The sequence below is a fragment of the Nanorana parkeri genome, unplaced genomic scaffold (genome assembly GCF_000935625.1).
Source record: "Nanorana parkeri isolate BGI_ZX_2015 unplaced genomic scaffold, ASM93562v1 scaffold525, whole genome shotgun sequence".
Taxonomy (NCBI): Eukaryota; Metazoa; Chordata; class Amphibia; order Anura; family Dicroglossidae; genus Nanorana; species Nanorana parkeri.
In genome coordinates, this window is record NW_017306793.1 from 536397 (window position 1) to 548143 (window position 11747).

The following is an 11747-nucleotide window of genomic DNA, read 5'->3' on the forward strand; positions in this document are numbered from 1 at the left end:
TATGGACCAATCAGGTGTGCTGTGTGCACATGTGCTGACGAGGAATATACAGATAGAAAAAAACAGGATGATGAGCTCCTTCAGTGGCCTATCACAGGCTGTGGGCAATGAAGTGACCTAGCTGTATTGCTCTGACTGCAGCAGAGAAAAGAATCAGGTCCATAACTTAAATGTGCTATCTGAAAGGTCTGTGAAAATCTCAGGACTAGCTGCATAAAAGATATATAATTGGCTTGGTAAAATATATGTTTCAACAGTATGTATTTAGCTGTTTGCCTGGAGTTCAAGTTTTATTTTTTTTTAAAGGAACAGTTTACTATCTCATGTACCACTTGAAATATATGCAGTATAGCCTGTAAAAATAAATGGAAGATTAAATGAACAGCACAAAAATCCAGAAACATAACAATGACCCTTTAAAGGAGGGTCTGCTGGCCTGAGGTTTAATATTTACTGTAGCTACATGTGGCTTCATCACTCATAATTTCAGCTTAGAATGTTCACAGTAACTAACATCATCCATGCCAAACAAGAATGGATTCTTCATATTTAAAATAACAACAGCACAATAAAGGATTTCAAGCACACATCATGTCATCTAAAGTTAACGTAAGGGATTATTATGCCATTACAGACACAATTCTCAGATTTAAAGGGGTTTAAAAAAAGATATTCATATCATCAGATAATTGATATACCCCCTTGAAGAGAAGCATGGAAATGCTATGCTATGATATCACAAAGAACATTTTGGAAAGCTGTAAATCGCCATTGGTGAAACTAAAGTCTTGTGTAGATACGCTTGCTGTGCCATTGTTCAAGAGAAGTCCAAGTACCCTGTGCCACTGAAACTAAAAACCCTTCATACTCCAATATATATATATGCTGTCATGTCACATGACTGAACAGCGGTTTCGGCGTAGTGCTCCTTGGAATCGTATTGCAGCATGTACATGCTTGCATCTAGCACAGCCTACACTTTTAAGTAGTTCACTGAAAAGTAGTAATATGTGCCAGTTATACTTGGCAGAGCATTCAATGTAGCCACATTTCCAAGTCTTCTTTACCAAATGCGACACGTTCCATCGTGGGATAACACGGCCTCGCTGCAGGTCACGTTTGTTGCCAACTATGATTATAGGAGTCTCAGATGTGCCAATTACTCTGTGGAAAGGAGAAAACAGTAAACTGTAATGACATATACCGACTTTTATTACGATGTAATTCAACAATGTAGCCAGCTGAGAGAGGCTATAAAAAAAACTGATGAAACATGTTAAGAAGCAGAAAAATTAGGTTAGAAGGATTACAGCTGACTGCAAAAAGATATAATGAGGGTTACAGTTAGGTATACCTGAATGGCGATGCCCTTTTGTGCAAGCTTCATCTAATATGCTATGTCATTACTTTAGTAAAAACTTACACTTGGAATGTGCTATTGGAGAAAGCAAGTTGTCTGCTTTATAAGCAGAACTACCTTTGAGGCACACAGACCACCAATAAGAAAGGAGAGATGGTTTCATGTTTCCTGAACTACAGTTGTGCTCAAAAGTTTGCATACCCTTGGTAATATATGTACCATTTTTAAAGAAAACATGAGTGAGCAGGCAAAACACATTTATTTTATTTCTTATGGAATTCATAATCAACTGTAGGTCATAACAGAAGAGCACAATCATAAACAAAACATGGCAACAAATAAAAAAAAATGACATGACCCCTGTTCAAAAGTCTGCATACCCTTAGTTCTTAATACTGTGTATTGCTCCCTTTAGCATCAATGACAGGTTTGAAATCTCCCCAGAGTGGCTTGATGATATCAAGGTCAGGAGACTGTGATGGCCACTCCAGAAACTTTTTTGTTAAAGGAGAACTATGAGGTGAGTGCTTTTCACTCACCTCATAGTTCTAGCCGAGCTGTGACAATGAGACTGTATCTGCTGGAACTGACAAAGGGATTCCAATAATTTTCTTTCTGAGGTTGCTAAGTTAAGGGTCTGCCTGCTGTAGTCATAAGATTGGTTCCAATGCTGTAGTAAGTAAAATTGGTTCGCACACAGTGTTCTCAATGTCCCCAGGGTTGTCATGCTTAAAGGAGAACTATGAGGTGAGTGCTTTTCACTCACCTCATAGTTCTAGCCGACCTGTGACAATGAGACTGTCACAGGTCGGCTCAGTAGATCGGGAGGTGAGCGAACACATACCGGCGTTCGCTCACCTCTCGATTCCCCCCTCCCCGCCAGTGTTGACTGGCGGAACGGACGGGGGAGGGGTTGGGTACAGCTGGCTCTGCCTCTAGATAGGCAGAGCCAGCTGTCAGTCACACAGCTGGGCTGATCCTGGCACAATTGTCGGGATCCCCTTCAGCTGCGGCGCAGCAGCTTGCGGTATACTGAGCCTAGGGTGACGGGAGGACGCTAGTTTGTGTCCTCCCGTTACCCTAAGGAGAACTATGGGGAAAAGCCTTAACCCCATAGTTCTCCTTTAAGAGTTTCTTTTAATATTCCCTCTTAATTGTAATACTTTGCATTTTCTTTGCTTACCCCCTTCTTCTAAGGCCCAAGTTTATCCTGAAAATGTAACTGTTAGTGGAAAAAAAAAGTTATCATGGACAGTACTCAATGCACCAATACGGCAACAATCATCTTTTGCAGGAAAGCAGAAAGTGACATTAGTTTACCAAATAACAATAAAGCTATACACTTGGCTTTCCCATGACATTAACAAACTTTCAAAACTAAAGTTCAAAAACATAGGCAGCTTCAGATAAGATAATGGCCTCAGCGATGAAGGGGAGCTGCTACTTCTGTTAGCTGCACTGCAGAAGGGCTTGAAAGTTCCACATACTTATAAACAGATGTATCTACTCTAGTATGACTACACAAAAGTCTCCTAACATCCCTACACAACAGGCGAATATATACAGAGGCTGCCAGTGTTTGTACAGTGAAATCTGAAGGTTATATGTTTGTACTAATAATACTTGAGAAAGGGTATTCATAGAACAACTGTTTTGCAGTCAACTGATGCCTTAGCTGGTGTGAGCTGGGGCCTAGGTAGCGGGTGCAATTGCTCCCTGGAGTGAGCAATCTTGAGAGGATTAGAGACCAGTCCAGTGACCTTTCTTCAAACAGTGGTGTTTATTGGTGCATTTACACAGGTTATACACAGTGCTGTACAGTGCTCAAGTGAAGTCTACAATGCAAAAAAATTGCTAAATTGCCATTGAGGCAAGGTGTAAAACCTGGGGCATACTAGAGGTTCCAGAAGGTGTAAGAGAGGAATCTGGGCGACACATAAACCCCAGACAGGACCTCTCCTGGCTGTCTACACGATGACCTGCTACACTGGGCACAAGTATGTTTCCACCACAGTCATCAACAGTGTAATGTAACTTTTGAAGTGATTCCAAATTTGGTAGTAGAACAGTCTGGTCAGGCACCGTTGACTCTGTAGCTTAAACACTATAATAAAGAAGCCATAACTGTTCTGAGAAGGCTCATAGCTGGATCCATAGAAGATGCCAATGTCCATTGATCTTAGCACCTTTAGTGTGCGACCTGCCTTTGGTGCGTCACAAGCAAGATGAGTGGACTGGACTGGTGCTAACACAGCTACTTCTGTATGCAATATTCTGTTGTGTGCGGTAAGTAAATGCATTTTTATTTTTACTTTTGTGTATTTTAATATTCATCAGCATGAATGTTGGGAGGCTTAAACTAAATCTGCATAATCTACTCTTTTGAACGTCATAGCTATATTTTAACTTCCTGCATTACGAGGCCTTAATTCTAATACCACTGTGAGTACATTCATTGCTGTTGTAAAATGCTTTTCATATTTATGCTGTTGGAGGTGAAGCTACAAAACTAGACACACTTGTTTAGATCATAGATTATGTTCAAGACATTAATCATTTTACAGATTATTCCTATACGGTCAAATATTTAGCTTGTATCTTGTTGCTAAGCTACAGTATTTGGCAAATGTAACAACAGGGTTAGGTACAATTTCATGCTGCTTAATGTAAAATAAGCCATGTTCATCCCAGTTTCACACTGTGGAAAAACAATTGCAAAATGGCTTTATAGTTTAGGGAACAAAGCTTAAAAAAAACTCCAAATATCCACAAACCCAAACTCTTTGAAAAGAACCTTTGTAGATAACTCAGTGTGTTTAACTTCTTTGGATAAGCTTTGGATAGTTTAATCTACTTTTGCATATAGCTAAACTCAAATATGTTCCCATCAAAACAAGGAAATAGTATCTCTGGTTTGCAAAAGTTGGTTAGCATAGAATTAATGCCCAACAAGAACTGCTTTTACTATTGAACAGATTGGGCAACGGTTAGAACTTGAGTAAATGTTATTGCTTTCTGTGTCCTGAACTATCTCAGTGACATCTTGTCAAATTTTAAATACAAATATTGTTGTAACACAATAATGTTTTTCTTGCCATTTCTTTCACTATTGGATATATTTCTGTTTACTTCCTGTCATAGTAACCCACCAGTGATGTAAAACCTTCTGTACCCTGTTAAAAAGATTCAGGCAAGAGTTTGGCTTTAAATAGCAGCTGTATTTAACGAAACCCAAACAATAGAGGTAAAAACGCAGAAAAATTTGTTTAAAAGGGGTAACAGGAACCGTTCGTAACCGTGGTCTTCTAGGGCAAATACAGCACCGGACAGTCCACTTGACTTTTCAAAAAGCTTACTTAGCTGATGGGATAATGGCCCATCCTTCTCTCCATTATCCCTACCCCAGAACACATTTTATAAATTGCACAACTAAACCATGCACACTTTCCCTGGGGTTTTACATTAATTATAAAAATTGTGTTTTCAATGCTTATGTGCAGTGTTTTTCTTTTCCACAAATTATTTGCTATTCACTTTCAATGTGCCTTTAACTTGCTAGAAGATATGACTAACAATTCTCTAGCAAGCCCCTTCCCTCCTTAAGGCTGGGTTCACACCAAGGCGTACCAAATATGCACGTTTGACACGCGTTTCGACCGCGATTCACGTGTTTCCGAGGGCTTGTTTTCCTAATGGATACGCTCTGCAAATACGCCCCAAAGAAGCTCCTGCACTTCTTTGGGCGTAGGGCGTTTTGCAGCGCGTTCCTACGCGCTGTAAAACGCCCAGGTGGGAACCATGCCCATAGGCAATCATTGGTTTTCACATGTTGAGCATTTTATAGCGCGTAGGAACGCGCTGTAAAACGCCCAGGTGTGAACCAGGCCTTAATGTCATATTTCTCTCCTTTTCTTGGAATCCCTAATTACTCTATGTACAGGTCCAGCATCTCAGCCCCTCCCCTCACCTCTCTACGTAACCTCTATGTAGCTTCCAAATGAAAGAAATGAAGGAATGAAAGAGAATACTATAGTACTATAATAAACTTGAGTGAAAGCTCAGAATCTGTTGGGGCTTATGACATCACATACAATATGGCAGTACTCCGCAACAGTCACAGTAGGGGTTATTCAAGTATATCAATTTTGAGCTAAGCCAATGCCATGCCACAAACAGGAGGGTCTGTACCTGCCAGGGTCCCAGTCATAAATAAAGGACCAGCAGGAAACCAAACCCCATCACACTCCACCAGCGCAAGAGACATTTTAGATGGAGTTGCTCTTTATTTCTCTACAGCTTTACAGTGAATGTCTTGCAACAGGCAAAATGAGTGTATGAATACTGAAAACATATAGGATGTCTGGGGGAGTAGGGGAAACCTCCCAAGTGTCCTATATTTAGGTAGAATGATTGATTTTCTTCTTACAGATCAGGTTCAAGATATAGCACACACTTATGTTGGTCTAAGTCAGTTAAAAAATTAAGGATCTAATCTGAATTTAAAAAAAAAAATGATGTTATACTGCAACACTAAAGAGGTATAGAAATATAATGATCCCATACATGCATTTGGTGTGAAAGATTTAATTTCATTTTTCTCACCTTGTTTCCAGTATTTGTTGCCTCAGGGTCTTGATGTATTCAAAGCTATCAAAGCAGCAGATGTCATAGACGAGGATATAAGCATGTGCACTTCTGAGCCCCCGACAGCATGAATCTGCCCACTCCTGCAAAATACAACATATGAACACATTGTACTGTGCCTTAACCTTAACAGCCCACTGTTAAAATCTATCTCTGAACGTGTACTTCCTCCAGCAATCTAACTTTTTATTTCTGCTGACTAACTATTCAGAAATAGGTGTTTACCTCGACTGACTTTAAAGGGAAATCTAAACTGCGGAGATACCAATAGTAAAATATATATACTGCATATTAGGTTTGCACCGAAATTTCAAAAAACATTAGCCAAAAATGGTACTTTGGGCAAAATACCAAACGTACCATCTTTCGGCTGAAATTGCGGTGCATCTCTATTTCTCTTCTCCCGGCTGTGCGCTGACACTGAGCATTGAGGAGTCTTACTCTGTGGAAATGAGAAAAGTATAAGCAAACTGTAATGAGATATACCGTCTTTTATTAAGATTTAATTCAACAATGTAGCCAGCTAAGATAAGCTATAAAAAAACTGATGAAACATGTTCAGAAAGAAGCAGAAAAATTAGGTTACATGGATTACAGCTGTCTGTAACAAGATATAATGAGAGTATAGCCAGTGCAGTAGTTAGGTATACCGGAACGGTGATGCCCTTTTGTGCAAGCTTCATCTAGTATGCTATGTCATTATTTTAGTAAAAACGTATGCTGGAATGTGCTATTGGAGAAAGCAAGTTGTCTGCTTTATAAGCAGAACTACCTTTGAGGCACGCAGACCACCAAAGAGAAAGGAGAGATGGTTTCATGAACTAGGGCATTCTGACTTCATTCAACCTCCCCTGCACTATCTTCTTCATCTTGCCTTAATTTACTAGCAAACTGGTCTAAGTAGTCAGAGGAGGCACAATAAAATAAGAACATGGTTATCACAGTCTGAAAATGTTGAGTCTTGGTGCTGTCCCCTCTAACTCTGATGAGTGGGCATGGGCTCACCAGTGCCTTATGGAAAATACTAGGGATGCACTGAAATTTCGGCCACCGAAACATATAGGACGAAAATGGCACTTTGGGCAAAATGCAGAAAGTATACTTTTTCAGCTGAAATTGCGATGTATCCCTGGTTTCTCTCCTCCCTGCTGGGCGCTGCTCTGTGTCCCCTCTGACACAGAGCAGCGTCCAGCGGGGAGGAGAGAAACATTCAGGAGGCCGAGAGGAGCGGGGAGGTGAGCACTGTGAGCGTGTCACCAGAGGACGAGCTCTCCTCCCACACTGCCCCACTCAGCCCTCAGTGACAGATCAGGATGGAGAGCGGTGTGGGGGAGGAGGCAGCTGTGACAGGAGGCCGAGCCAGCAGTGCAGGGAAGGAGTCAGCTGTCGGCCTGCCTCCCTGCACCACCAGCTCAAGCTCCTGTGGCAGCTGAAAGAGTCAGTGATCGCTGAGTGTTTGTTAATAATTGAGGAAATAGTATGTTTACTATGTCCCCAATTATAAATGAACAGGAAGTGCTCTACATCACTTCCTGTTCATTCATGATTGTGGACATAGTAAACATACTATCTCCACAGGTTATGAATACTATCTCTAGAAAAAAATGATTTTCGGGGTTTCGACCAGACAACTGTTTTACTTTCGGTTACGGTCAGAAAACATGCATGATTGATCCTGGAAATCTGTATGATTGATCCTAGCCAGTGACTTGCGAAGTGCTAAATCCAGAGACATATATTTCTTTCAGTACAGGACACCTTTTCAGGGGTTGAGAGTGAGGCCCTCAATAAAAAGAAACAATTTTTTTTAATGTTTAACTAATCCTGAATATACTTTTTACCAAGCCTTGAAACATACTGTATTTCCGTTATGTATAAGTAACACCTTGCTGCTTATTTTCCTGATCAAGGTAACTGGTGGCAACTATCTAAAGATACCACTGGCAGTTGCGGACTCTAAAGGATTGTGCGCACCAGACAATAGTTGAGAGTAAAACATTGATGGTGAATCTCTTTAAGGAAGTACATCCACAAGGATAATAGATAGTTAGCATTACTAGCATCAGTAATAGCAAAAATAATAACTGCTGCTATAGAAACAAGTGTTCCCAGTGATAACTGCTGCAGCCTGTCCATACTCGCAGCCATTCTCTGTAGTAGCCATGGCAAAATGCTTCATGATAAATGCACTTGTCACAGAGGTTAGTGGTGTATTACACTGTAAAAACATCAGATGGTATAATTGAGTCTAACAAGACCTACAGAGAAGCCTGCAGAACAATTGCACTTGGTATTTATCACTGTCCAGTTGCAGTGGTAGATGTACTTTTTACCCTGGTAGATGTAAAGATCAGCACAGTCTGGTGGCTTCTCACTTGAACGACTTGAAACTGCCAGCACAGCAACGGCAATGACTGTGTCAGCTCTCTTGTGGAATAATGATTTTCTCCATTTTAAGCTGCTGTAGGAATAAGAGAAACTGTTTCTGCTTCATTCTTTTCTTCACTCACTCCTCCTGTCACTATAACCTACGCATACCTCCTTAACTGTGCTGCCGAGGTGGGAAAGGGTCATCCCTCGTGCCTGGGGGTTTGTAGCATACACTTCTCAGCGTGGGAAGTTGCTGAGGGATAGAGAGAACGAGGGAGGTAACTTCAAAGAGTGTGAAGCGACATGCCTGTGGTAGGATTCCCCATGACTGAATTTGCAAACGTTATGTAACCAGTTAGATCACAGACAAGCCAGATGAAGGAAACATTGCAGTGGGTGGCAGACAAGAGAATATATTGTAGAAGGGAGACACAGCACAGAGAATTCTTATTATAACTTGAAGACTGATCTGTATCCAAGCAAGAAGGGGAATCGTAGCTATGTGTTCGTCCAAAACCTGATTCTCATACTACGAAATGTTTTATATGCAACAGTTTGAAATTTAGGTCCATAAGTGGGAGAATCACAATGGAGGCTCAATTCCCTAAGCTATAAATGATCATAATCTGGCAGAATGACCCTTATTTACACCAGTGAGTACTGTAAATAAGAGACACATGGCTGGAAATAACAATCATTATCGCAGACACCACATGCGTTATAGGTTTTTGACTTGAGCGTGTATAGTTTATCAAAGAACTTTCAAAAGGTCTCAGGTCCCACAAGCTGACTGAATTTATGAAATGAAGAAAGATCTTCCCATGGGTCAATGATTTCACTAGAGTACCCAGTACCAACAGGAAGATTTTGAGGCTACTCTCCCCAGGAAACGTGCAAATAACCCTCTACAAATGGAAAAAGGGCTAATGGGTAATGCTTTATTTCACATAAAATACATTTAAGTGAATTCCTTACAAACTGCATCTTAAAAGCAAAGATACAGCCAATGAACCTGAACACTGTTTTGGCCTAATGGGTGTAGAAAGCGTGTTATTCTAACCAGCAAGTGAAATGCCATAGGAGATACAGAAAGGACTTCTGCGTAATATCATGCCATGGCAGGAGTATGTTTTTTAGAAGGCGTTGTCTGAATATGGTTCTAAAGCCTATATATTGCCCTTCCAGACAATTGTCAGTATTGGCATGCTAATACACAGTCCCATTGTGTTGACGGACCAGTGTAGGTGTATCAATAAAAAAAGGCGAGGCTCTATTTGATAAGTGCAAAAAAAAAAATATCCATTGATCATCCTAGAAATTCAAAGCTTTCCTGTACACACTTCCTATGTTAATGTAAGGACTGTAAGAAAATTCACTGGTTTTTAAGCTCACACTGGTTCACACAAAATTCACTGGTTTTTCTTCACTTACGTGAATTTTCTTCAGCTCACACACAACTTCAACAAATGTCCTTAAACAAGAGTATTTTGGAAGGTTTACACATATGCAATGTTTTCCCCAGGATATCTTCATTAATATGTATGAGAAAGATTGAATATGAAGCCTGGAAGTACTAGAATGCTGTCTGAGTAAATGTACAAAGGAAGGGGTAATCACACCATTGATGAAACAGGCGGTTTGGCAAATGACATAGAAGCTGGAATTAGTAATTGTATATAGTAAAAGAGATGACAGATCCAGCCAGCTAGAAAATATATTAGAAATGAATAAGTCTTTCTTGCTAGGAAATGATACGAATTTGTTTTATGGCAAAAACAGGGACTGTTTAGATGCAATCACCTTACTATACTCCAGAGACTAAACTACACTAACATTGATAGCTGGAAATAAAATATCAGGGGTATAAAATGTATAATTTTATATTTACAATGAACCTATTCTCTATTTTTTTTACACATGATAATTTCAGCAGCCTGTATGAAATGCAAGACAGTAAATGTATGACATACTCGGTATATATTTTATGATGCTATTAGTAATATTATTTAGTGTGTTTTATGCATGTAGCTAAAGTAGGATTCCCTGCAACATGTGGTTCAGCACTATGCTGCACACTTCGGAGGCCTACTGTCAGAATAGTTTGATTACAGGCACGACTATTGAAATATCTAAGTTATCAAACATAGCCACTGCTGTAGCAACTACACAAAGGATCATACTATATTATTTGATACTGCTGCTTCAGTTTTTTTGGTAGATGACATCATGTTGAATGAAGTATCTCTTCCCTTACTTATTCAAAAGGCAAGATATCTGAATATGAGTGTTAGGGGCATGAGTGTTGGCCGCTGTGCAACAGGCATGACCAATCACAGAAGTTTATGGCAGCGATGAAGGCTGAGGAAGGTAATAAATATACAACCTTCTAGAAGGGTTCTTTCCTCCCAGGTTTTGCATGTAGAGGATGTGTGTGTGTGAAGAGTCCAACCTTGGTCTCCCAGGCCTGGTGCCTGGGAAGTAAAGCTGCAACAACTAATCGATTAAATCGATTATAAATCGATGATGAGAATCGTTGGCAAAGATTCTCATCATCGATTAGTTGCTTTTCGATAAGTCGCAGCCACCGCTCTGCTCCTCAGCTCTCCTCCCCGCCCGTGCTGGCGGCAGCGGTCTGTGTCCTCTTCAATCCCCGCTGTTCTCCATGCCTGTGTCAGCAGAGGCAGCATGGACACTAGGGCTGCAACAACTAATCGACATAATCAATGATTGAAAAAGTTGTCAACTTTTTCAATGATCGATTAATCGGCTTCTGGTTAGTTGGCCCTGTTCACGGCTCCACACACGCTGCGCGCCGCACCTCTTCACGCTCGCCGCTGCCAGACCTGCCCGCACCAATGCTCCACACGCCGCACCTCCTCCCCACGGGGAGAAGTGAAGACGTAAGGAGGAGCAGGTGTGGGGGGATGACAATCACCGATAGACAGGCCCTATCTCAGAAGCCAGTTGCTGGAAGACTGTGCTCAGGTAAGCCTGCACTCCCCCCCACATGGTGCTCTATAATGTATTGCTGGTATTTGTATTCCTCTATAGCTGATGGTACATTGTGCTATATATTATGAAGAGGACTACACATCCCAGCATTAGTACATTATACACTGTATGTATAATGTACTATTGCTGAGATTTGTTGTATCCCTCTATAGCTGGTGGTATTCTGCATTGCGCTGTATAGAGGACTACAAATCCCAGCAATAATACATTATACAGCGCAATGCGGAATACCACCAGCTATAGAGGAGTACAACAAATCCCAGCAATAGTACATTATACAGTGGTGCAATGCCGAATACAACTACCTATAGCGGACTACAAAACCCTGCAGTAGTACATTTTACAGCGCAATGCAGAATAC

General features: G+C 40.8%; 1 protein-coding gene across 1 annotated transcript in view; it reads right to left on the bottom strand.

The window, feature by feature from the left end:
* Positions 1 to 262: 262 nt before the first annotated feature.
* The window catches only part of RASL10B (RAS like family 10 member B), a 20449-nt gene continuing 8964 nt past the window's right edge, over positions 263 to 11747 (bottom strand). Inside the window, exons 3-4 of the mRNA XM_018561460.1 lie at positions 5963 to 6087; positions 263 to 1164 (exon numbers count right to left, since the gene is read on the bottom strand). Coding sequence (XP_018416962.1) covers positions 894 to 1164; positions 5963 to 6087 — 396 coding nt within the window. The 3' untranslated portion in view covers positions 263 to 893. The remainder of the gene's footprint in view (positions 1165 to 5962; positions 6088 to 11747) is intronic.